The sequence below is a fragment of the Staurois parvus genome, unplaced genomic scaffold (genome assembly GCF_062004578.1).
Source record: "Staurois parvus isolate SC_StPar_1 unplaced genomic scaffold, SC_StPar_1.0 ptg000287l, whole genome shotgun sequence".
Classification (NCBI taxonomy): Eukaryota; Metazoa; Chordata; class Amphibia; order Anura; family Ranidae; genus Staurois; species Staurois parvus.
This window is the reverse complement of record NW_028318083.1, coordinates 9,144,182-9,169,506: the sequence shown is the minus strand read 5'-3', so window position 1 is coordinate 9,169,506 and position 25,325 is coordinate 9,144,182. Positions and strand designations below refer to the sequence as shown.

General features: G+C 41.2%; 1 protein-coding gene across 1 annotated transcript in view; it reads right to left on the bottom strand.

The window, feature by feature from the left end:
- The window catches only part of LOC149458368 (putative ribosome-binding factor A, mitochondrial), a 30,150-nt gene that overhangs the window by 1,603 nt on the left and 3,222 nt on the right, over positions 1-25,325 (bottom strand). Inside the window, exons 2-6 of the mRNA XM_089682219.1 lie at positions 21,635-21,674; positions 16,989-17,162; positions 16,765-16,877; positions 13,234-13,318; positions 7,940-8,010 (exon numbers count right to left, since the gene is read on the bottom strand). Of these exons, the coding sequence (XP_089538345.1) occupies positions 7,940-8,010; positions 13,234-13,318; positions 16,765-16,877; positions 16,989-17,162; positions 21,635-21,674 (483 nt within the window). The remainder of the gene's footprint in view (positions 1-7,939; positions 8,011-13,233; positions 13,319-16,764; positions 16,878-16,988; positions 17,163-21,634; positions 21,675-25,325) is intronic.

Here is a 25,325-nt window from a genome sequence, read left to right as displayed (position 1 = left end):
ATACACATGTAACATTTGAGCAATGTTGACATGCGTACACTCTTACAGCATAAATGGCTTTTTTTGAACACCACAGCTTCTGCCACCCGTATCCTAGCAACCAAGGATGCCATTCCTGCCGCCAACTACAATACACAGGCAGTCCGATCCCCATCAGGTCTGCTCTGAAAGCTAGTGGGAGGAGCAGTTTTTGCCTATTAAGAATTTGGTTGGCTTGGCCCTTCATCAAAGGGGAGCTGATGGAGAACTACAACACTCTAAGGTGTCCGTTTATGAAACTGAGATCAGCTGATCTCAGTACATTAGTGGTTTATGAAACAGATGATCAGTGGAGAACATGTTCTCCGCTGATCATCTCAGCACACAGAGAATTTGTCATTGAGAGAAACAGAAACGGACAGTTTATGAAGGCGTGTGATGTCAGCCCTTCACTGGTGATCTGTGTGAATATTCTCCCTCCCAGGTTCTCCATCCCAGAGATGAAGAAACGGGGAGAGAAGAGTGAATCCCAGGAGAATGGAGGAGGAAGGAAGAAGATTATGGACTTCCTTCTTCCTCAATCACAGCGCCAAAGACAGTGGATAAGCCCCCTGCCATTCACAACCCCCGATCGGGTAGAGTAGTGTTTCTCAACCTTTTTTCAGTCAAAGCACCTTTTAAAATTATGGACAGTCCCGAGGCACCCTTTAAAATTAAGGACAGTCTTGAGTCACCCCATTGTGAAATAGGGTGCCTCAAGACTGTCCATAATTTTAAAAGGGCACCCCATTCTAAATTATGGAAAACTATTCTAACAGTTTTATATAACGCAGCAACATCCACACATGTAGGACACCCAACATTGGAGGTGATTTATTCTTCCAAAGCATATACACTTTATCACACTGGTACAGAGTAGTATCCCAGGGTTTCTCTTCTCCCTCAGTTTTTCTCCATCACTGAGCTAATGTGACCCCAGCACTGATAAAGAGGGGCAGGGGAGGGTCAAACTAGGATGAAGTGCAGACAGCTGACATCCTCCTTATCAACTGATGACGTCATTGGTTGTCAGGATGCCAGCAGATAAAAGGTTGTAATGGTTCACAATGAAAACCTGCTGTGGCTTTGTGTAACTAAAAGGCAGGCTTGTTCCACCCGCTGGCTTGTAAACAACTTTTGGGAAATTTTGCCAAGGCACCCCTGACGAAACCTCAAGGCACCCTGGTTGAGAAAGGCTGGTGCGTGTGTGTGGCCAACTAAGCAGCAGTAACTTACTGCTGCCTAATAAACTGTGTGTTTGACTGATCTCTTAACAGCAGCCGTTTTCTAGCATTCAAAGCATTTGTAGGTCACTTCATTACTCTTTGGGACCGCTTGATAAACAGGAATTCAGAGGAGAGCTGTGTCCTCTGAGAATGCCATAGAACTGAGCAGCGGTAATTTACCACTGCGTGATAAATGGACACCTTAATCCATTCTGTCTCATCAGGTGTGCTGGCCAGTGGGAGAAGTCTTTTCTGAGTGTATAAAATATGACTGGCTGAGTTGCCGCCATGAACCTGAAGAACAGAGGCCCATATGTCATACACAGGAGAACTAGTTCTTCTCCCAGCATGACCAATGACTCTCCAATTCGGCCGCCATGTAAAATCAACAGTGTGTAATCAGCTTCAACACAATGTTCATGTTTACACTTCGGCCAATAGAGCCATTGTATGCCGGTATGAATGTACACAGTGCCACAATTACATGCATACGTTATAACTTAAGGTAAAATAAAGGGGTCCGGAAGCAGCTGTGTCATATTTTTTGAACACTGCTAAATGCAGTGTAAATATATGCTACCAGCCATAGACCAGTGTATGGGCCCAAAGACTTCCTTGATGCTACGTAAAGATGTGCACAAAACTATACGCTGTACACATCTGAATGCAACGTTTTCTAATGTCCATGTGAATGACACCTACAAAAAAAAAATAATAAAGCCCGACACCCTCAGAGGAAGTTGTGTGACAAAACGCGTAAGGGCGTGATCAGCAGTGACGTCACCACGTACGCCGCGACCACGTGGCTGGACCATGTGACCGCTATTGCGAGATTTGTAATCTACAGAGCGGGTGGTGAGACACACATTGAAATAGCTAGCGGTTTCACTGCAGCTACACCTATCATTGAATGCTTTTTGTACTTTTATACAATGTGAGTTTTAGTCTAAGGGGGGTATTTGTTGGCAATAAACTTCTAAACGGTATTATGCAATGGTGAGTGTTCTTTATTTACCTACATATGGAATTTGAATAATACTTACCTTGATGGAGTTTGAGCTGGATTAACCATCTGATGAGTGACCATTATTAAATCTGAGCCAATCTGGTTTAATGAATCTCCACATCTATTGATATCTGATTTAATGCTGATTAAATCACCAGCATCTGGTGAGTTTGCACTTTGATGGGGTGTTGAGCACATCAGAGATCACGATTGTGGTGGATACTTTTTGAAAGAAAGATTTGGACTTTACTTATATTATGAACTGATATTTTTTCACTTTTGCACTGTTTGGTGGAAGTGTTGTTTATTATTTATTTTTATTGTTTATGTATTATTTATATTTATTAATTTTCTATTGTTTTACATTTCACACAATTTTGGGGATTGAATTGCATCTCATTAGTGAGCGCTGTTTATGGTGGTCTTCACTTATTTATGTTCCTTTAACCTCCTTAGCGGTTTACCGGAGTGTAGCTCGGGGTAAAATTTGAGTACAAAGAGCGGTAACCCCGAGCTACACTCGGGCTTACCATGCGGCATTGCTCAGGGGGTCCCTGCAGCACTTACCTTGTCCTTCGCCCCCACAGTGTGTCCCCTGCAGCGTCCCCGGCCATCTCCTCTGGCCGATGCCGGCATCCGGCTTCTGTGTTCCGTCGGGACGTACGGGAGCCGGATCCGGCGGCAAATTTGGAATTTTTAAAAAATGTCATTTTTGCTGTCATTGCTGTTTTCAATGCATTTCACATATATTTTGTCCCTACTGCTTTGTCCTGTGCCCTGCCTGCATTTTGACTGTTCTTTCTGCCTGGAAACTTAGAAAAGTCCATGGCATCCAAAAAGCGTCCCTTTACGTCAAAAGCGGTTTTAGAACAGCGATAGTAAATCAGAACCACTTGCAGAATTGAGTGATAATGATTCGTGGGGAAATTCGTCATCAGACACTGAAACCGTTTTTGCGACTTTGCTCAGCGATGTGTGAATTTGCCTCTGTATTTCAAATTTCAGTGTTTTTGGTTTGATTATATTATTGAATTAAATTTATTATTATATTATGATTTTTTATGATTATTTATTAAATTATAATTTATGATTTCGTGTTTCCCGGAATGTTTAATAGACTCTTGTTCGTACAGATTTCAGTGAGTTATTCCTAAAAATTAAAGCCTACAATAAAAAACTACATATTTTCATGCAAAAAAATGGTACCGCTTTCAGCACAAAAAAATCGGAAAGAATCATACCACCAAGGAGGTTAATAACAGTAACAGTTGTATTTATTTATATTTTCTTATAGTATTACAAATATTACAGCTAGTGGGTGTGATCCTCAATGAGGTACGCATTGCAGAGGCTGTGTAGTATCATAATGCTCTCAATGGTGAATGGGCATTGGTCAGCGCTGGCACGTGACCAGGGGTGGACTGACAACTCATGGGGCCCCCGGGCAATAGGGGATCATAGGGCCCCTTGTGTCCTTGCCCAAACTCAAAAAAGCCTATGAAAAAGGTACCAGGGGCATCTCATGGGGCCCCCTACTGACCCCGGGCCCTCGGGCAGTGCCCGAGTTTCCAAATGGTCAGTCCGCCCCTGCACGTGACCTTGCTGCTAACCAATGAAAGCATCTATGAGCCCTCTATCTTCCAGGAAGGTGTCCCGAAAGAGAGGAAAGTGCAAAAGAGCATGGATTTCAAATGCCTGGACCACTACACTGGCAGGCATGGGCAGCAAAAGATAATCATCCAAGGAGATAACTGCAGTGGGGTCCGGGGGTGTGGGGAAGGTGTTGTGAATTATGTTTTGTGAAAAGGTTAAACATTTAAAAATAATTTTTAAAAAATACCCAACAAATCTACTTATGAAAGGACACAAAAGAAATGCATAAGCACATTATCATTGTTATTATTATTATTCAGGATTTATATAGCACCAAGGGTTTCTGAGCAGTCAATTTAGAGAGGGGCTCCAGCCTTTTCATCCATTTGATTTTCACCACTTGACCTGCAGAAGATTTACTTCCTTTCATGGCCAGGCCATTTTTTTGCTATTCGGCACAGTGCTACCTTAACCAGTTGCAGACTCTGGGTTTGTTAGACATGCCCAAAAACATGACATCATTGTACACAGGGCGTGTGCAACACATTCAGTCCCTGCCCTGCTTCCAGGACCTTCCCTGCCCCAGTGCTCGGTAACTCAGCTCCAATTATTCAAAGAGGCATTGCCGAGTACAGGAAGAAAGTTCTGAGAGCTGGAGTTGTCAAAAAGAAAAAAATAAATCTGGCAATGTTTATCAGCAACATTGCTCAACTTTGAGTACAGAAAAATACAAAGAAACAATGTTTCCTTTGTGTATCTGTTTATTCATCTACAGTTCAAAGGGAAGAACTTTGATCTGCTGATGAAGACAGTTAAAGCAACCCAAGTAAAAAAAGGAATTAAATGTTCCTCTGTTTAACCCCTTATTAACCCTTAGTTTATGCCAATCAGCCCTAATTAACCCCTTATTCTCCTTCTCCATTCAATTATTTTCCTGCTGATTTTTTTGGTTCATTTCTATTTTATTAACTACTAATATTTTAACTTTTTATGTTTGGTTTGTTCGTTAATATTTTTACACCTTTAAAACATATTTACAAAATTTCACATTTAAAAAAGCGCAAAATTGAAAAATACCCACTTTAACTCATTTGTAAATAACTTTGTAATGCTTTGCACCAGAATCATAATTTTAGTGTCATTTTGAACAGGACAAATTACAGAATAAAAATCTGCACTTTTTATGTGCAGTAACACTATTTTTAAACTAACACTGCTCAAAAAAAAGAATGAGCGTTTTCTTTTATTTACTTGTTTAAGAAATGCAGAAAAAAAAAAAAAATCTTTGTTGCAAGACAATATTCACGAAACGAAAGCCTTGTTTGTTCTTAAGATAAAAACGTAATACATATATTGTTTTTATCTTAAGTAATGACAAAGTTATCACTGAATAAACAGGTCCATAGCAGAAATGTAAAAGTTGCTCTGGTCCATAGGGGGTGAACAGGTGGTTAACTGACAATTGCAGTGTCACGCACCATTCTACCCAAATGCAATTTATATAATTTTTTCACACAAATTGAGCTTTCTTTTGGTGGTATTTGATCACATCTGGGGGTTTTATTTTCTATGATATAAAAAGAAAAAGACCTCAAATTTTGAAAAAAATAAATAAATTTTACTTTCTGCTACAAAACATAGCCAGCAAAATATTCTAAAAATCAAAATATCTTCATACATTTACAGTGCCTTGAAAAAGCATTCATACCTCTTGAAATTTTCCACATTTTGTCATGTTACAACCAAAAACAAATGTATTTTATTGGGATTTTATGTGATAGACCAACACAAAGTGGCACATCATTGTGAAGTGGAAGGAAAATTATAAATGGTTTTAAAATTTTTTTTACAAATAAATATCTGAAAAGCATGGCAAGCATTTGCATTCAGCCCCTGTACTCTTATACCCCTAACTAAAATCTAGTGGAACCAATTACTTTCAGAAGTCACATAATTAGTAAATAGAGTCCACCTGTGTGTGAGGTAATCTCAGTATAAAGACAGCTGTTCTGTGAAGCCCTCAGAGGTTTGTTAGAGAACATTAGTGAACAAACAGCATCATGAAGGCCAAGGAGCACACCAGACAGGTCAGGGATAAAGTTGTGGAGAAGTTTAAAGCACGATTAGATTATAAAAAAATATCCCATAGCTTTAAACATCTCACAGAGTACTGTCCAATCCATCATCCAAAAATGGAAAGAGTATGGCACAACTGCAAATCTACCAAGACATGGCCGTCCACCTAAACTGATAGGCCGGGCAACCATGATAACTCTGGAAGAGCTGCAGAGATCCACAGCTCAAGTGGGAGAATATGTCCGCAGGAAAATTATTAGTCGTGCACTCCACAAACCTTTATGGAAGAGTGGCAAGAAGAAAGCCATTGTTGAAAAAGTCATAAGAAGTCCCATTTGCAGTTTGTGAGAAGCCATGTGGGGGACACCGCAAAGGAGGTGCTCTGGTCAGATGAGTCCAAAATTAAACTTTTTAGCCTAAAAGCAAAATGCTATGTGTGGCAGAAAACGAACACTGCATATTACCCTGAACACACCATCCCCACTGTGAAACATGATGGTGGCAGCATTGTGTTGTGGGGATGCTTTTCTTCAGCAGGGATAGGGAAGCTGGTCAGAATTGATTGGAAAATAGATGGAGCCAAATACAGGGTAATCTTAGAAGAAACCTGTTAGAGTCTGCAAAAGACTTAAGACTGGAGCGGAGGTTCACCTTCCAGCAGGACAACGACCCTAAACATACAGCCAGAGCTACAATGGAATGGTTTAGATCAAAGTATATTCAGGTGTTAGAATGGCTCAGTCAAAGTCCAAACCTAAATCCAATTGAGAATCTGTGGCAAGCCTTGCCAATTCCTGTTCACAAACACTCTACATCCAATCTGACAGAGCTTGAGCTATTTTGCAAAGAATCGGCAAAAATGTCACTCTTTAGATGTGCAAAGCTGGTAAAGACATCCCCAAAAAGACTTGCAGCTGTAATTGTAGAACCACCTTTCGCTGCAAAGTATTGACTCAGGGGGGCTGCATACAAATGCACACCACACTTTTCAATTTTTTTTTACAAATGTCTGAAAACTATATCATTTTCCTTCCACTTCACAATTATTGCCACTTTGTGTTGGTCTATCACATAAAATCCCAATAAAATATAATACATTTATGTTTTTGGTTGTAACATAGCAAAATGTGGAAAATGTCAAGGGGTATGAATACTTTTTCAGGGTACTATAGGTCAAAATATATTCCGCTACATGTCTTAGGTGAAAAAAAACAAATCCCAATAAGCCTATATTAATTGGTTTGTGTGAACGTTGTAGCATATATAAGCGATAGTGTATACACACTGTAATTTTTATTTATTTTTTTATACTAGTAATGACAGCAACTTTTATTGGTACTGTGATAGTGCAGCAGAAAAACTGACACTGATACTGGGTGGGGGTGTACTCTAACGGACACTGACATCAGCAGAGACACTAATACAGTGGTCAGTGCTAATACTTTATTCTGTCACTGTACTGACACTGGCTGGGAAGGGGTTAAAATCTAAGGGCGATCAAGGGATTAACTGTGTGCCTAACAAGTGTTAATGTGTGTAATATGTGGTGATTTTACTAAGGGATCTTGTGGAGTTTTTTCCCTGCTTAGCAGGGAATTAAAAACAAAAAAAAAAAAACAGTAAAATTGCTTGTCACGGTACAGAGCTGTGTGTTTACAATCACTTAGCTGTGCTCTGTCAGTCACTGTGCCGATCAGCAGGTCCCAGCGATCAGTCATTGGCTGGAACCCGCTGATCGGCTTGTGCTGTAATGAATCATAGCACAGTCGGGTCGACAGACGCACATGCGAAATCGCTGATTGTGCATCAGATACGTGATCCAGCACAGCTGTCCTGCAACAGTATATCTGCGTGGGGCAGTCAGGAAATGATTAAAATTGGTCCCCACTTCAGCAAAGCATTTTGTTCATATAACATCCTCTCTCTTTCATCTACTATCATGTAAGGTAGGAAAAGAGAAAATCTTTCAACAAGCCCATGGTATAACAGACAAAAGCACAGTAACATATGCAATATTTACCTGGATATATCAGTTTCCACCGATGAGACTTCATCCTTTTCAGACTGTAAAATTGCGAATAGGTCCTCAACCTGTAAAGTATTTTTATATATATTAATGTCCATTAAAAACACATTGTACAGTAGCACAGGCTGTAGACACGTGCATGGAAAGTACTGAATATATTTTATTTTACTTTTTTTTCTCTGTAAAGTGTATGCATAGCCAACTATTTTTTTCATTTATTCTTAGATGGTGTGGGGAAGGTTAAAACCCATCAGTCCTGCTGTCTGTGTCCCAGTGGGGAGCTATCCCTTCTCCTCCCATCTTTGAGACACATCAGGAAATGAGAAAATCACCTAAAAAGGGGATTTCTATCTTAGCTGTCAACACATTTGTCCTTATTGGATGATTTACCCTCACCTTTCACTCTGGAGTAACTTGCATCACTTACATTTAAAAAAAAAAATGCAGTATTGTTTTTCAAAGGGCAGAATTTCCCTTAATGGGTCCGCATCCAATATCACACCAAAACAAGAGCATCCAAACACCAAAAAGGTAGACATCATTAAATTAACTTCTTGAAGTTTTAACAAAGCACTGCACTAAGTTTGTACTTTTATATCTGCTTATACTTCATCTTTAAAGTGACTGTAAAGCTTAGTTTAATTAAAATAACAAACATCTTATACTTACCTGCTCTGTTCAATGGTTTTGCACAAAGCAACTCCGATTCTCTTCTTCTCTAGTGCCCTGCTGGCCCTCCTGGCTCCTCCTCTTTAGCCACTATCCCCATAGAAAGCAGCTTCCTATGGGGGCACTCGTATGGGCTCGCTCCTGAGCCCTACTGCCTGTGTCCATAGACACAGTGGGGCACAGCCCCACCCCGTCACAGGGTTTGATTGACTGAAGTGGGAGCCAATGGCCCTGTGAGGAGGGACAGAGCAGAAATAGCCGCTGCTCACATGCACAGCACTGGATCATGATGGGGCTCAGGTAAGTATAAGAGGAGGGGGGGCTGAGAGAAATCCCAGGCACAGGTGTTTTTTTTAATGCAATCTACCTTAAAGTGTTAATAAACCCACTACAGTAAAATCAGTCTGTATATGCATTAAAGCATGCTTGATATAGTCACTGTGGAACCTAAAGGGTTAATCCTCTGCATTGTGTAAAAATGCTGTTTGATCCTGACTTTTCTGAGCCTCCCCTTTTTCCAGTGCCTCCTCTTATCTTCTGATAAGATATATCGCGTGGAGACACTCTGCACTCCGTATGGTGTGTATTGATGGAGAAGGGTTTTTTTCTTGGGAGAGTGCATGTGATCAGCACAAGGCCAATCAGCACTGTCCAGACAGAGGGTCAGGGTTCCCTGCATCCTCCTAGAGCAGAAAGAAAACTCCTCCTACAAGCTTTAACATGTCCTCTGCTGAACACTGATAAAAGTCACAAGACTGCTATAACTGCTGATGAGAAAGGGTATTTAGCAGTTTATATTTACTAAAATAATTGTTCTTCCATGTTCTGTGTACTGTGGGAGACCAGATATAGTGAATAAAGTGTCCTGGATTTAGTAACACTTTAAGGCTTTAGAACCATTTCAAAGTGGAACTTGAACGTTTGTGAACAGGCAAGCTTTTTTAATACAGAAGAGACATATAATGTCTCCTCTACATTAAAATATTCATATCTGCGTTTACATTGTGCACTGAGCTATGTATGTGCAATTCAATGTACAACGTTGGAAACTGCAGGAGTGACGTCATCTCAGCTGGAGTAGAGTCGAGTATATAGTGGGGAAAATAATTGTTTGATCCACTGAAGATTTTGTAAATTTGTCCACTTACAAAGAAATACTGCTACAGGGTGGTACAGGTGCGAACAATCACATATATATAAGTGATTTTTCAGTTCTAGGTAGAGGGCGTGTGAGCAGCGCGCTCCCTACCATGCCGCCATGGCTGTCAATCACCGGGTTCCAGGACGGCGATTACTCCCTGGCACTCGGTGATAGAACTGTATGTAAACAATACAGTTCTCTCCCGTCCGCTCCTGCACACTGCATTGTATGGCTCTGTATAGCAGAGCCATACAAAGCAGTGTGCTTACAGTTTAAAGCACACACACAGCACATGTGAGACAGCACAGAGTTAACCCTTTGATCACCCACATGTTAACCCCTTCCTGCCCAGTGCCAATAATATAGTGTCAGTGCTTTTTATTAGCACTGATCACTGTATTGGTGTCACTGGGGATGTTAGTGACACCAATACAGTTCCGCCCAGTGTCAGAATGCCCGCCGCAGTCCCGCTAGAAGTCGCAGTCCCTTACTAGTAAAAAAGAAAAAAAAATAATAATTCCAGTATATATACCGCCATTTGTAAACACTATAAAACTTTCACGTAAACCAATTAATTTACACGTAGTAACATTTTTTTTTAGCAAAGACGTAGCAGAATACATTTAAATTTGACAAAATTTGATTTTTAAAATTTTTTTATTGGACATGTTTAATAGCAAAAAGTCAAAAATATTGTTTATTTCTCAAAATTGTCGGGTTTTTTTTTTGTTTATAGCGCAAAAAGTAAAAAAAAAAAAAAAAGCATAGGTGATCAAATACCACCAAAAGAAAGCTCTATTCATGGGAAGAAAAAAAAAAAAAGGCGTAAATTTCATTTGGGAGCAGCGTTGCATGACCACGCAATTGTCAGTTAAAGTAACGCAGTGCTGTAATGCAGAAAATTACCTGGTCAGGAAGGGGGCGTAAATCCTCTGGAGGGCAAGTGGTTAAATTATAGAGACAGAATATCAACCAAGAATCTAGAAAAAAACACGATACAAATGTTATAAATTGAGTTGCAGTTCAGTGGTTAAAATAAGTATTTGATCCCCTACCAACCAACAAAAATTCTGGCTCCCACAGACTGGCTGTGTGCTCATGTGGTACACAGATTAATATTGTCAATTTAGGAAGGTGCTCCTAACGAAAACTTGTTATGTGTATAAAAGACACCTGCCCACAGAATCTCTTTCTTTCATTCAAACCTCATCTTGTCTTTGGCAGGCCAAAGAGCTGTCAAAGGATATCAGGGACAAGATTGTAGACCTGCACAAGGCTGGAATGGGCTAAAAGACCATCAGCAAGAAGCTTGGTGAGATGGAGACAACTGTTGGAGCGATTTTTCGCAAATGGAAGAAATACAAAATAACCATCAATCGCCATCGGTCTGGAGCTCCATGCAAGATTTCACTTCATGGGGTAAGGATGATCATGAGAAAAGTGAGGGATCAGCCCAGAACTACACGGGAGGAGCTTGTGAATGATCTCAAGGCAGTTGGGACCACAGTCACCAAACAAACCATTGGTAACACAAGTCAGCTCCATGGATTGAAATCCTGCAGCGCCCGCAAGGTTCCCCTCCTTAAGAAGGCACATGTACAGACCTGTCTGAAGTTTGCAGATGAACATCTAAATGATTCAGAGAAGGATTGAGAGAAAGTGCTGTGGTCAGAGGAAAACAAAATTGAGCTCTATGGCAATAACTCGACTCGCAGTGTTTGAAGGAAGACAAATGCTGACTATGACCCTAAGAATACCATCCCTACAGTCAAGCAGGGAGGCGGAAACATTATGCTTTGGGGCTGTTTCTCTGCTAAAGGTAAAGGCTGACTTTGCCGCACTGAGAGGCCAATGGAAGGGGCTAAGTATTGTAAAATCTTGGATGAGAACCGTCGTTCCTCAGCCAGAACACTGAAGATGGGTCGTGGATGGGTCTTCCAGCAGGACAATGACCCAAAACATACCTCCAAGGCAACAAAGGAGTGGCTCAAGAAGAAGCACATTAAGGTCATGGAGTGGCTTAGTCTCCAGACCTTAATCCTATAGAAAATTTATGGAGGGAGCTAAAAGTTTGAGTTGCCAAGGGACAGCCAAGAAGCCTTAAGAATTTAGAGATTTGTAAAGAAGAGTGGACCAAAATCCCTCCTGAGATGTGTGCAAACCTGGTAACCAACTACAAGAAATGTCTTACCTCTGTGCTTGCCAACAAGGGTTTTTCTACCAAGTACTAAGTCATGTTTTGTTGGGGTTCAAATACTTATTTTACTCACTGAACTGCAACTCAATATATATATATATATATATATATATATATATATATATATATATACACACATATATATATATGAACAGGAGCCAGGCGCTGTGTAGTTTTGTGATAGAAATAATACACCTTATATGGAGGTGTGCCTTTAATAAGTCATATGGTAAAACAATAATAAATAACCAGCCTGTGGCTTTAGGAAGCCAGGTTCCAAGATGGACGGCCCGTCCGCTCAGAGGGAAGCAGTGGAGTAGAATGCCTGTCAGTGCAGGGACCACGTTTACCCGACGTCCCAGCGTCCTGGATGACGTCACCACGATGTGGAGAGACAGAGGGGGGGAACTCTTGCTGGAGCCGCAGCTTTAGAAGGAAGAGGCCGGTTGCTGGGACAACATGTTTCGCGCGCATGCGCTTTGTCAAGTCTCAGAGACTTGACAAAGCGCATGCGCGCGAAACATGTTGTCCCAGCAACCGGCCTCTTCCTTCTAAAGCTGCGGCTCCAGCAAGAGTTCCCCCCCTCTGTCTCTCCACATCGTGGTGACGTCATCCAGGACGCTGGGACGTCGGGTAAACGTGGTCCCTGCACTGACAGGCATTCTACTCCACTGCTTCCCTCTGAGCGGACGGGCCGTCCATCTTGGAACCTGGCTTCCTAAAGCCACAGGCTGGTTATTTATTATTGTTTTACCATATGACTTATTAAAGGCACACCTCCATATAAGGTGTATTATTTCTATCACAAAACTACACAGCGCCTGGCTCCTGTTCATACCTCCCACAAACCGATGTGTTTTTACCATGGCAGCAGTGAGTTTTTTCCCCACCAATCATAGTTGACATATACCATTCACTTATTTCCTTTGGGACACATCTGTGCGCTTTTATCCAGACCGTTCACACATATATATATACATATATACACATATACATATATATATACACATATACATATATATATATACACATACACATATATACACACATATACATACACACACATATACATACACACACATATACACACTATTTATATCACAATTTTTTTCTGGATTTTTGGTTGATATTCCATCTCTATCATTTAAAATACACCTATGATAAAAATTATAGACCCTCCATTTCTTTGTAAGTGGGAAAAGTTACAAAATCTGCAGGGGATAAAATAATTATTTTTCCCACTGCAGTTCCGCTTTAACTGATGTGGTTTATTTCACATACCTCTTGCCTCTTGGCATCTTCTTTGTCTCTCAGAAACACAACTGGTGGAACTTTGCCAAGAACATGATGGCTTATCATGAGATGCCTTTAAAAAAAAAACCCATGAAATTACAATGTATTGAAAACCAAAACAATTAAACTTAATGCTATAGCGAATAGTACAACGCTCTATTCCAAAGACAATATGTACCTGTATGTCCTTTTCTCATGCCAATCACAAAAAAGTTATACTTTCGGTATTATTATAGGTAATTATATAGCGCTGTCAATTTACGCAGCACTTTACATATATATTGTACATTCACATAAGTCCCTGCCCTCCAGAAGCTTAAAAACTAAGGTCCCTAACTCATATTCATACATACACATACTAGGGCCAATTTAGACAGGAGCAAATTAACCTACAAGCATGTCTTTTGAGTGTGGAAGAAAACTGGAATACCCGGAGGAAACCCACGCAGGCACAGAGAAAACATGCAAACTCCGTGCAGGTAGTGCCGTGGTTGGAATTTGTACTGATGACCTTAGTGCTGCTTAAAATGAGTTTGTAAACCCACAAATACACTTGCTTTAAATATATATTTTGTATATGGATATCTGGTTTTGTTATGGCTTCCCGGATCCATAAGCTGACAGTAAAGGGCCAATGTAAGTTTTCAGAATGAACTGCAGACTTATTGCTGGAAAATGGTTTTCTCTATATTGAATAGGCATAGCTGCGTGAACTGCCCTAATGCTAGTTCTTGCTTCTTATACTCAAGCCAGTGCTCATACTTTATTATACCTCTTCAAGTTGTCCTCGGCTCTGTAAATTCATTAAAAAATACTGCATGCTATATGTAGCAGCAAGAGCACTTCTCATCGCCCAAGCTGGCTGGCAGTGCACTGGGTGACCTGCCTCCCTAGAGCTTCCTCGCTAGTTCTGCAAGATTTGTCTATCGATGTAGCTCTGCAGTCTCCTTTTCCTTGTGTAGCTGGAGCAGGAAGATCTTCAGGCCTTGGGATGCGGAGGGGTGATTTCACTTAGACCTGAACAAAGCTTTACAGGTAAGGCTAGTATAAAAATAAAACAGGGTTTTCTTATGGTATAGTGGGGATTGGGAACAACTTCTTGTCTGCAGATTGGCTTAAGGTGTAATTCAGACTTTTGTACACTTCTATTGTGCAGTCATAAGATCAGGGCCGATGCAAGGATTTTTGACTACACAAGTGAAGGTGCATTTTGGTGCCCCCCCACCACCGTCCTCCTGCCAGCCCCCTCCCCTCTCCTCCACAGTACAACCCCCCATCCCCACTGTCTACATCCTCGCTGGTACCTCCCTAACATTGCAGATAATGTAATACGGCGCAGCGTGAAGAATGTCAACCAGAACTGAAAATTTGAGCTGTGCTGAACTGGTACTAAATTTCCCCTCTCCTAAATACCCCAGCACAAATCCTCTCCCCCCCAATCCACCTTCTAGTACAAATATTTCTCCTAGTGTAAATCTTTTCCCACTTCTAGCACAAATCCATATTCCCTGCCACCCCCATCACAGCAAAAAAACCCTCTCTTTCTCCCCCATCCCAACACAAACCCTTCTTTCCCCTCTTCAAATCTCTCCCAGGCTCCCTTAACTTGCCTGGTAGGGGGGCACTAATGTACTAGTGTGGGGACCTAGGGTTGCCCCACATCTCTAGAAGGGTGCCCAGATGCCATGACGGTCCCGTGTAGCAGGCAGCATCTCTTTGATTTGGGCGTGGGGCAGGGTGGGTAAGAAGGGGATACTATATGTGCTAGGGGGCACTTTAGGAGGAAAGAGGACTTGTGCTAGAAGAGGTGTTAGATATGAAACCTGACCCAACCCTCCCCCAGCACAAGTCCTCCTTTCCTTACAAAGCGCCCCCTAGCATATACAGTATTGTCTTACCCACCCACCCTCCCCACGAACAAATCACTGCAAGTACTTTTGTCAGCTTACCTCCTTCCTTGTGTTTCTCCTCCACTCTTTTTTGTTACATGTAGCAGAGTAGGTATACTTTCATTATTATTATTATTGTTGTTATTAAACACCATATATTTCATTAGCAAGTGGGTGTCTGAAAGGAACACAGTTATGATGGTTGGAAGGCCACATGAACATTACAAATTTCAATCCATTCACTAACTTCACTAAAGTTAATGCTGAACTCTAGCCCGTTTGGCACAGTTGTACCAGTGCCTTCACTTTACTGAAATTGCTTAGTCCAATTTCACTGCACACTGTGAGCTTCAGATGTAGTCATCCTCATTTCCTGTATGGAGGACATCCAGCAACGTCTCTCCTATTCATTCACTAGATTCTTGTTATTTCAATAATGGAGGCTCAACATCACATGTGGGTATTACTTGCTTGAACACCCACTCTTCCAGACTGACATCCAGCCATCAAGGTAGTTTGATCTTTGCAGAATACTTCCCTAAGAGTCAGCCCACTGATTGCCCTTCCCACCAGCCATAACCTGCCTGCATGGCATAAAGAAGCCTAGAAACCCAAAATTGACATCACTGGATCTAAAATAAAGTATGCAATGCACACTGAAAGGTTTTAGTTGAAAAAAAAAATGGCATTAGCATGTTAACAAGGGGCAAGGGGTAAACCAGGGGTGACAAGACATAAGCATTTTAAGCTTCAGCTGTAGGATATGAAAGTAATGTCCACATTACCAAGAGCCATTCTTATAAACATCTGTTACTAATTACTCCCACTTTAGCTCAGTCTTTCTATTATGGGCATTAGTATTCCCAATTTACTTAAAGCTGAATTCCAGGTATTTTTTTTTTGCATAGTTACATTGGTCTATTTTGGACCAATATACATATAAATGTTCCATACCTGGCAGATCCATGTGGAAAAGGACAATCAATGCAGCAGCCACCACTACAGTGATCACCCTCTGTCTTCTGGATCCTGTGCTGAGAGGCTTCTCCACAGCTTAGTAACCAAAAGGTGGTCACTTGCTGGGCACAGGTGCCATTCAGAGGAATGCCTTGTATTTTTTTCAATGAACGCAAAGAATTTTCTGACTGGAAAAGGTGGAGAGGTAGAGCGGTGACATCACAACCTCCGCAGGACCTACAAGAAACTGCGAAGATCCCTGTAGTAGCAGAGCGATCACAGTAATTCTTTACTTCCACAGGGATCTTCCAGGTATGAAATTTGTACACTTACTCTGGTTCAAGCTGGACCAAAGTAGCTATGCAAAAAAGCCCATACCTAGAATTCAGTTTTAATACAGTATTCTACCAACGTGGTCAATGTAATGGAGGTGGTCATGAAACAATCTTAACCTGTGAGGTCATACTCAAGGGAATCTAATTTTTGTCCAAAAGTAAGAAAAACAAACCTATGTTCTGGATCTCTATAGCTCAGATTTCTTCCGAACACATGACATATAGAGGATGCTACTAGTAGGAACTACAATTGAATAGAAATTTTGGCTAAATGGCATTTTTGAATGACAAGATTTTATTATCTAGTGAAGAGGCTGCGTAAAGGAAATAGCAAATACCTAAATCGTGGAGCATGCTTCTGAAGTACTGTGTCAATTTCAGCATCAGTGTCTTTGTTGCCACTGCTCAACCAATACGCTCGACAGACAGAAAAGTCTGAAGATACAGATACCTACAACATAAAACACACAAAATCTAGCTCCATTCAAAGATTACAAAAGGACACGAAATAAAAAGAAAAGTGATGCACACCGATAAGCAATATGAGATTCATTTACAATACCTTTGATAGTTCAATACACAATTCATTAACCTCCTCACTGACTTCTGATGTTCCCAACAGGCCAGTTAACGCATGATACAGGATCACATTTAGAGTCTTAATACGAACATTATTTTCTCTCTTTTCTGTCTTCTGCTGTTTCATCAAGGCCAGTAAACCAGGTGGCTTGTTTTCCTACAAGTGAACACAAAATAGGCACTGAAGCCAACTAAACATATGCAGAAATCTAGCTAATAAAAAGCAAAAGAAAAAAAACTTTCCATTGCTGGTCAACAGAGTAAAGATATTTTTCTGTTTGTATAATAAAAAAAAACAGTGCTTTCCAAGTAATAAAACCTCCAACCAAAATCTTTTTCATTTTGGATAAAGTGAAGAAGAGTTAGTGTACCAACAGTGGTGTCAGATCTGACTTCTGCTACCCAGGAAAGTTCAGTAAAAGGGACCTGAGTTTTGGCTCTCCAGAAATAAAACTCAACAGATGTTCTCCTTTTCAATGGTAAAAAGTGCCAGACTGCTGATGCCTGGACCTTCAGGAGGATGATGATAGAAACGACTTGACCAAACAAGAGGTCTGAGGATTGGGTGAGGGGATACCTAATAAACGGTGCACAATTAGGAGATATTAATTTTACCTACAGGTAAGCTTTATTATAAGCATACCTGTAGGTAAAAGTATAAAAAAAAAGTTAAATACCGCTTTAACCTAATTTAATCCCAAAAGAAGATATGAATTATGTATAGATTTTTAGCTCAGCCAAGACATATTGATTCTGCATTCCACTACTTGCTTAAAACTCCGTTCAAATGTGTGTGCGATTGCGCATGCACATCGCAGGCAGAGAAAACGTGGGGAAAGAGGTTCCTGACCCTTTCTTTAACCACCTGCCGACCGCAGATAGCCGAATGATGGCTACACTGCAGCTGGCCAGTTCTGGGAGGGCATCATATGACGTCCTCCCAGAACACGCTCTCCTACAGACACAGCTGATCATGTAACGTGGTAAAAGGCCAATTACAGCGGCCTTTTACCAAGTGATCAGCCGTGTCCAATGACATGCTGATCACTGGAAAATGCAATTGCCGGTACGCTGTCAAAGCGTGAGGAAAGTGCTGCCGAGAACCGGCAGTTGTCAGAGCAGGGATCGGCACTGATCATCTGGGCACTGATGATCAGTGCCCAGCAGTGCCACCCACCAGTTCCGCCCACCTGTGCCACCCAGCAATGCCGCCCACCTGTGCCACCCAGCAATGCCACCTACCTGTGCCCAGAAGTGCCACCCACCTGTGCCCACCAGTGCCACCCACCTGTGCCCACCAGTGCAGCCCAGCAGTGCTACCAGTCAGTGCCCAGTGGTTGTGCCAGTCAGTGCCCAGCGGTTGTCCCAGTCAGTGCCCAGCGGTGCCGCCATTCAGTGATGCCAGTCAGTGCCACCTATCAGTGTCGCCTATCCGTGCCACCTCATTAGTGCTGCCTATCAGTGTCGCCTATCCGTGCCACCTCATTAGTGCTGCCTATCAGTGTCGCCTATCCGTGCCACCTCATTAGTGCTGCCTATCAGTGTTGCCTATCCGTGCCACCTCATTAGTGCTGCCTATCAGTTCCCATCAGTGCTGCCTATCAGTGCCCATTAGTGCCGCCTATTAGTGCCCATCAGTGCTGCCTCATCAACGCACATCAGTGAAGGAGAAAAATTACCTGTTTGAAAAATTTAATAGAAATAAACTTTTTTTTTGCATTTTTTTGTTTATAGCGCAAAAAGTAAAGTGCCCAGCGGCGATTAAATACCACCAAAAGAAAGCTCTATTTGTGAGAAAAAAATGATATAAATTTCATATGGGTACAATCTTGCATGACCGTGCAATTGTCATTCAAAGTGTGACACCGCTGAAAGCTGAAAATTGGCCTGGTAAAGAAGGCGGTATAAGTGCCCGGTAGGCAAGTGGTTAAATAACACTGCACTGAATTGCATGGTGCTGTAGCACACCCAAGCATCTGCTAAAGTGCAGCACATTTTTCTGTAGGTGGGGAACACAAATGATTTTGCATACATTCCTCACTCACAGATGTGAACCTACACTAAAACATTTACAATATGTGGTAAACTCCTCTTTCTGTGAGGAGAAAAAGATGCATATTATCTAAAGCCAAGCTATTTATGACATATCAGGTCGAGATGGGGTATATGATAGGCTTCATTAGCAGATCCCTGTTCATTAGTAGTCTGTTAAGTAACATTATGGAAGAATTGTCAAAGGCATTGTTTGAGTTTATAGGCATACTCTGGGGGGAAAGGGGGGGGGGTGTCACTGTTAGCTGTGGAGATTAAATATATTCAATGAACTGTTTTTTTTAAATATATTTATAAGGTCTATAAATAAATAGGCACCATATTGTTTGGTTTTAAGAGCTGCAGTGCTCAGCATAAATGAGTACACCCCTTACACCCTTTTGAAAGTAAGATTTTATTCAATATATCAATGAACACAAGAACAATTTCTAAATTTTTTTAGAGCATTTGTTTAGCTCATTACATGAAAGTAAGGTTAAGAATATAACTTACATCACAAAATCTTCAGTTTTACTCAAATTAGTTGATACAGAAATGAATACACCCCACAACAAAAACATTGGTATTTTGTATGATCTTCATGATTTGTAAGGACAGCAACAAGTCTAGGCATGGAATGAAGAAGTTGGTGATGTATTGCAACATCTATCTTTTTCCATTCTTCAAGAACGATCTTTCAGAGTCTGGATGCTGGATGGAGAGTGATGCTCAACTTGGCTCTTCAGAATTCCCCTTAGGTGTTTCGATTGAATTCAGATCAGGAGACATACTTGGCCACTGAATCACTTTCACCCTGTTCTTCTTCAGAAATTCAACAGTGGCCTTAGATGTGTTTTTGGATAATTGTCATGTTGGAAAAGTGCATGATGACCAAGGACACAGAGTGATGGTAGCATCTCCTCTTTCAATATAGAGCAGTAAATCTGTGAATTCATGATACCATCAATGAAATGCAGCTCCATGGCACCAGCAGCACTCATGCAGCCCCACAGCAGGACAGTTTTGAAGCCATCAGTTCCAAAAACATTTATCTTGGTCTCATCACTCCAGAGTGCAGAATCCCAGTAATCTTCTTTTTTTTCAGCCTGGGCCCTGGCAAATTCTAGGCAGGATTTTTTGTTCATGGGCTTTAGGAGAGGCTTCCTTCGTGGATGACACCCATGCTTGCCTTTCCTCAGCAGTGTATGCCATATTATGTCATGAAAACAAACACCCGTTTGGCTTTCTACTTCTCTAGCTAACTGCAGTGAACTTGCATGGTGATTTTCTTCAATCTCTCTCATCGGAAGACACTCCTGTCAAGGTGTTAACTTCTATGGATGGCCTGGATGTCTCTGAGTTGGCTGCAGTTCCATCTTTGTTAAATTTTTGTATCACTTTTGCTACAGTATTCTGACTGATAAGTAAAGCTTTGCTGATCTTCTTGTAGCCATCACCTTTCTTGTGTAAAGAAATTATTTTCTTTTGCAGACCTTGTGACATTTCTCTTCCATGTGGTTCCATTGCTGACAGCATGAAATGGGAAGGGGTTTTCTTTGTTAAGTAACGCCCTTTTATAATCAACTGTCTGCTGGACACCTGTTTATTGAATAATTTTATATCGTAAAGTGCTGAGCAAACTGTTGGTGCTATATAAATCCTGTATAATAATAAGACTCACTTGTAGTTGAATTCTTGTAAGGCTAGGTTCACATCTGTGCGGGTGGTGCCGCTGTGGATCTGCACGAAAATCTGTGCAGCCGCACCACCCGCACAGAGGAATGCGGACCCTGTGTGAAGAAGAAGAGGATAGAAGAGATGCAGCCATGCACAGTGCTGTATTTCTTCTCCCTTCTGTGTATTTTTTACCTTAATGCCAGCCATTGTGGTAAAAAAACATTTTGGCTTTAAAACCACTTTAAAGACCAACCCAGGGAAAATGTTTAATTATTGGGCGAAGCTGCCAGGGTTAGATACTAGCTTTGTCTAATGGAGAGGAGGAACATTTTTACTTACCTTATCCTCTCTCTCTCTGACAGATGGTGCTCCCCCAATCTTCAGTGGTAGACTGCCACTCAATGTCAACATTTCCAGTGCAGGTCTATAGACCATGCTTTGGTCTTGATCATGCCAGGATCCTAGACCACTAGAGCATGGGGAAGAAGGCGCTGTGGGGACCAGTCTAGCTGCTTCTATAGATGGAGGATCGGGTAAGTAAATTTTATTGTTTCTGTTCCCCTAGACTTAAAAATGAGCAATTAACATTTTGGGGGCACAGCCCCACTGTAAGAGATATTTTTTAGTGCTGATTTAAGATTTAAAATCCCTGCAATGTACATTGATCACCCAAAGGGGTTTGTTTCTTTCCTCAACAAAAGTGGAGTCACTCTTTTAGGGCAGAGCTTTGATTCACTGGGCATTCCCCCAAAGTTATCAGGCATGAACAATGTAACAATGATGTTGTGCATACGAACACAAGTGACACAACTGTACGTCATTTTATATGTACCACACCATAAATGCGCAATAAATCTGCACAGCTGTATAAATGAGCTGTAAAAATAAAAGTGCAAAATAAGGCCTCAACATAATACGTACCACGGGAAGATGCCAAGTGCCTTCATGCCAAAGTCTTTTTCTGTTTAAGAAAAACAAATCCTTTAATACTTAATAAAAACACACACATTTCAGATTTGTCAAGCATCAAACATCTGGACCCCAGGCCTAATTCTCACACCAAAGGAAAAAAAAAAAAAAAATCACACAAGGACCACGATTTCACATACTCTACAATAAGTGTAAATATGATGGTACTTTCATGGATCACTTCCTACTGAGGTGTACAAAGGAGTACAGGACATAAAAGAAGCTGCTGTTTGACGTTCTGTGTTGAGCTGAATGTGGAACTCATCTTCTGTTAGACTTGTCAGGGTACAAACTCAGAGCCAGAGGGCTGCACACCATACCACTGGAAACAGAATTTACAGTGCCTTGATAAAGTATTCATAACCCTTGAAATTTTCCACATTTTGTCATGTCACAACCAAAAACGTAAATGTATTTTATTGGAATTTTATGTGATCGACCAACACAAAGTGACACATAATTGTGAAGTGTTAGGAAAATGATAAATGGTTTTCAAAATTTTTTACAGATAAATATCTGAAAAGTATGGCATGCATTTGTATTCTGCCCCCTTTACTCTGATACCCCTAACTAAAATCTAGTGGAACCAATTGCCTTCAGAAATCACCTAATTTAATCTCAGTATAAATACAGCTGTTCTGTGAAGCCCTCAGGGGTTTGTTAGAGAACATTAATGAACAAACAGCATCATGATGGCCAAGGAACACTCCAGATAGGTCAAGCATACAGTTGTAAAGTTTAAAGCAGGGTTAGGTTTTAAAAAAATATCAGAAGCTTTGACCATCTCACGGAGCACTGTTCAATCCATCATTCGAAAATGGAAAGAGTATGGCAAAACTGCAAACTTACCAAGACATGGCAGTCCAGCAAAACTGACATAGATCCATAGGTGCAGAGATCCACAGCTCCGGTGGGATAATCTGTACACCGGACAACTATTAGTTGTGCACTCCACAAATCTGGCCTTTATGGAAGAGTGGCAATAAGCCATTGTTGAAAGAAAGCCATAAGAAGTCCTGTTTGCAGTTTGCAAGAAGCCATGTGGAGGACACAGAAAACATGTAGAAGAAGGTGCTCTGGTCAGATGAGACCAAAATTGAACCTTTTGGCCTAAAAGCAAAATACTATGTGTAGCGGAAAACTAACACTGCACATCACCCTGAATACACCATTCCCACCATGAAACATGGTGATGGCAGCATCATGTTGTGGGGATACTTTTCTTCAGCAGGGACAGGAAAGCTGGTCAGAGTTGATGGAAGATGGATGGAGCCAAATACAGGGTAACCTTAGAAGAAAATCTCTTAAGTGTCTGCAAAAGACTTAAGACTGGGGTGGAGGTTCACCTTCCAGCAGGACAACGACCCTAAACATACAGCCAGAGCTACAATGGAATGGTTTAGATCAAAGCATATTCATGTGTTAGAATGGCCCAGTCAAAGTCCAGATCTAAAGTCAATTTAGAATCTGTGGCAAGACTTGAAAATTGCTGTTCACAGATGCTCTCCATCCAATCTGACAGAGTTTGAGCTATTTTGCAAAGAAGAATGGGCAAAAATGTCACTCTCTAGATGTGCAAAGCTGGTAGAGACATCCCCAAAAAGACTTGCAGCTGGAATTGCAGCAAAAGGTGCTTCTATAAAGTATTGACTCAGGGGGGCTGAATACAAATGCACGCCACACTTTCCACATATTTATTTGTAAAACTTTTTAAAAACCATCTATCATTTTCCTTCCACTTCACAATTATGTGTCACTTTGTGTTGGTCTATCACATAAAATCCCAATAAAATACATTTACGTTTTTGGTTGTAACATGACAAAATGTGGAAAATTTCAAAGGGTATGACTACTTTTTCAAGGCACTCTATCTACCTCATTTCTCTGGGCTGGTGGAACTGCTAGGATCTCATGCTCTACTCTTCACCTTCCCATTAATTGTGGAGGCCTGGTGCTCACAAATTTTCTGTGGTACTACTGGGCCGCAGTTCTTGTCACTGTCAGGTGGTGGTACTCTCAGCCCCAAGATAATGCTGCTGTCATACTGGAGGCAGTCTTGTTGGGCTCCTATGCCAAGCTTAGCAATTTGGCTTTCAAGGGCCCTTCCTCTAATCCTGATGTTACAGTATCGATGAAAATGACACTTCAGGTATGGGCACAGGCTAGGGTTCAATATTTTTCCCCTGGGGTCGACTCACCCCACATTCTGTTGTGGGGTAATCTGACCCTTCCACATTTTTTCTCCATACCAGACCCAGCTCTATGAGCTAGAAGTGGAATTAAAACTCTCAGACATATTATGCCCAGAGGCACCCCTCTACCATTCAATGACCTTAAAACGTCTTTATGATCTGCTGAACTACCTTGTTCCACTACCTCCACCTATGCAATGCTGCCATGGCCCAATTTCCCCATCCTATTGCCCTTCAGATGGACCCTCTCGAAAACATGCTCCTATGTGAGGACCTTCCTAAACCATCGTCAGCTCTCTATGCTCAACTGTCCCCTCTTTCTACTCCTTGACTGGGAGGACTGCCTTTTACATTTTGTTTCTACCATGATATTGGCAAGAGATCTGTGTATGGTTTATAAATGTGACTGCTGTGTACTGATTCTACATGGATTGTCCATCATCTGTGTATTACTGTGTTTTCTTTTTTTAAAACACTACTGCTGCATATCGAAATGTATTTTTGTTTATTACAATATGCACATCTGTTTTATATAGCATTTACAAAATTCATACATTATGTTGTAAAACGCTGTGTAAACTGTTGGTGCTATATAAATCCTGTACAATAAGAATAGTACATGCACACAGGAACTTGGGACCACACAAAGTAAAATTTGGGTGCTTTTCCTCACCTGAAAGCCACAGGTGCTGTGTACTGACGACATAGAAATCAATGGCTTGAATAAACAAGTTTTCACCATTTCTGAATAAACACGTGCTTCCAATATGGTTGTACAGCCCTGGATACTTTATCCAGAGACGTACATTCACACTCATATGTATGGGCAAATATAGGCGTATACCTGCATATTGATTTTTATAGGCAACTGTATGCAGCACCTGTAGCTCCACGGTAGGGAAGTACACCTGGATTTTACTCTGCACAGCCCCAGTTGTCTGTATGGTTCCCTCCTCATCCCTTTAAAACTGAACACAGATTAATTACACAGGTTCTGTGGCTGATTAAGGTGGTAATGTAACTTACTTATGCCGGCCATAGACGGGTCGAAAATTGGCCGGTTTTTCAGTCGGGGAAAAAAAAAAAATAAAAAAATCGGCTGATTTTCACACCGTTAGTGAGTTAATTGGTTTCCCATTTTTTGGGTTTTTTGCACATTTTTTTGCATGGTGCATGTTGGAACATTTGCAGCCAATTTTGACAATAGGATGATTTTCCTGGCAATGACAGACAAATCGGCCGATCGTTTTACCGATAAAAAATCTGCGCATGAGCAGTGACCTGGACGAAGAAGAAGGAAGTAGAAGGAAGAAGGAAGAAGAAGGAAGGAGAAGGAAGAAGGAAGAAGAAAGAAGAAGGAAGGAGAAGAAGAAGGAAGGAGAAGAAGAAGGAAGCAGGAGAAGAAGAAGGAAGAAAGAAGAAGAATTCTAGTCCGCTATTATATTTTATAT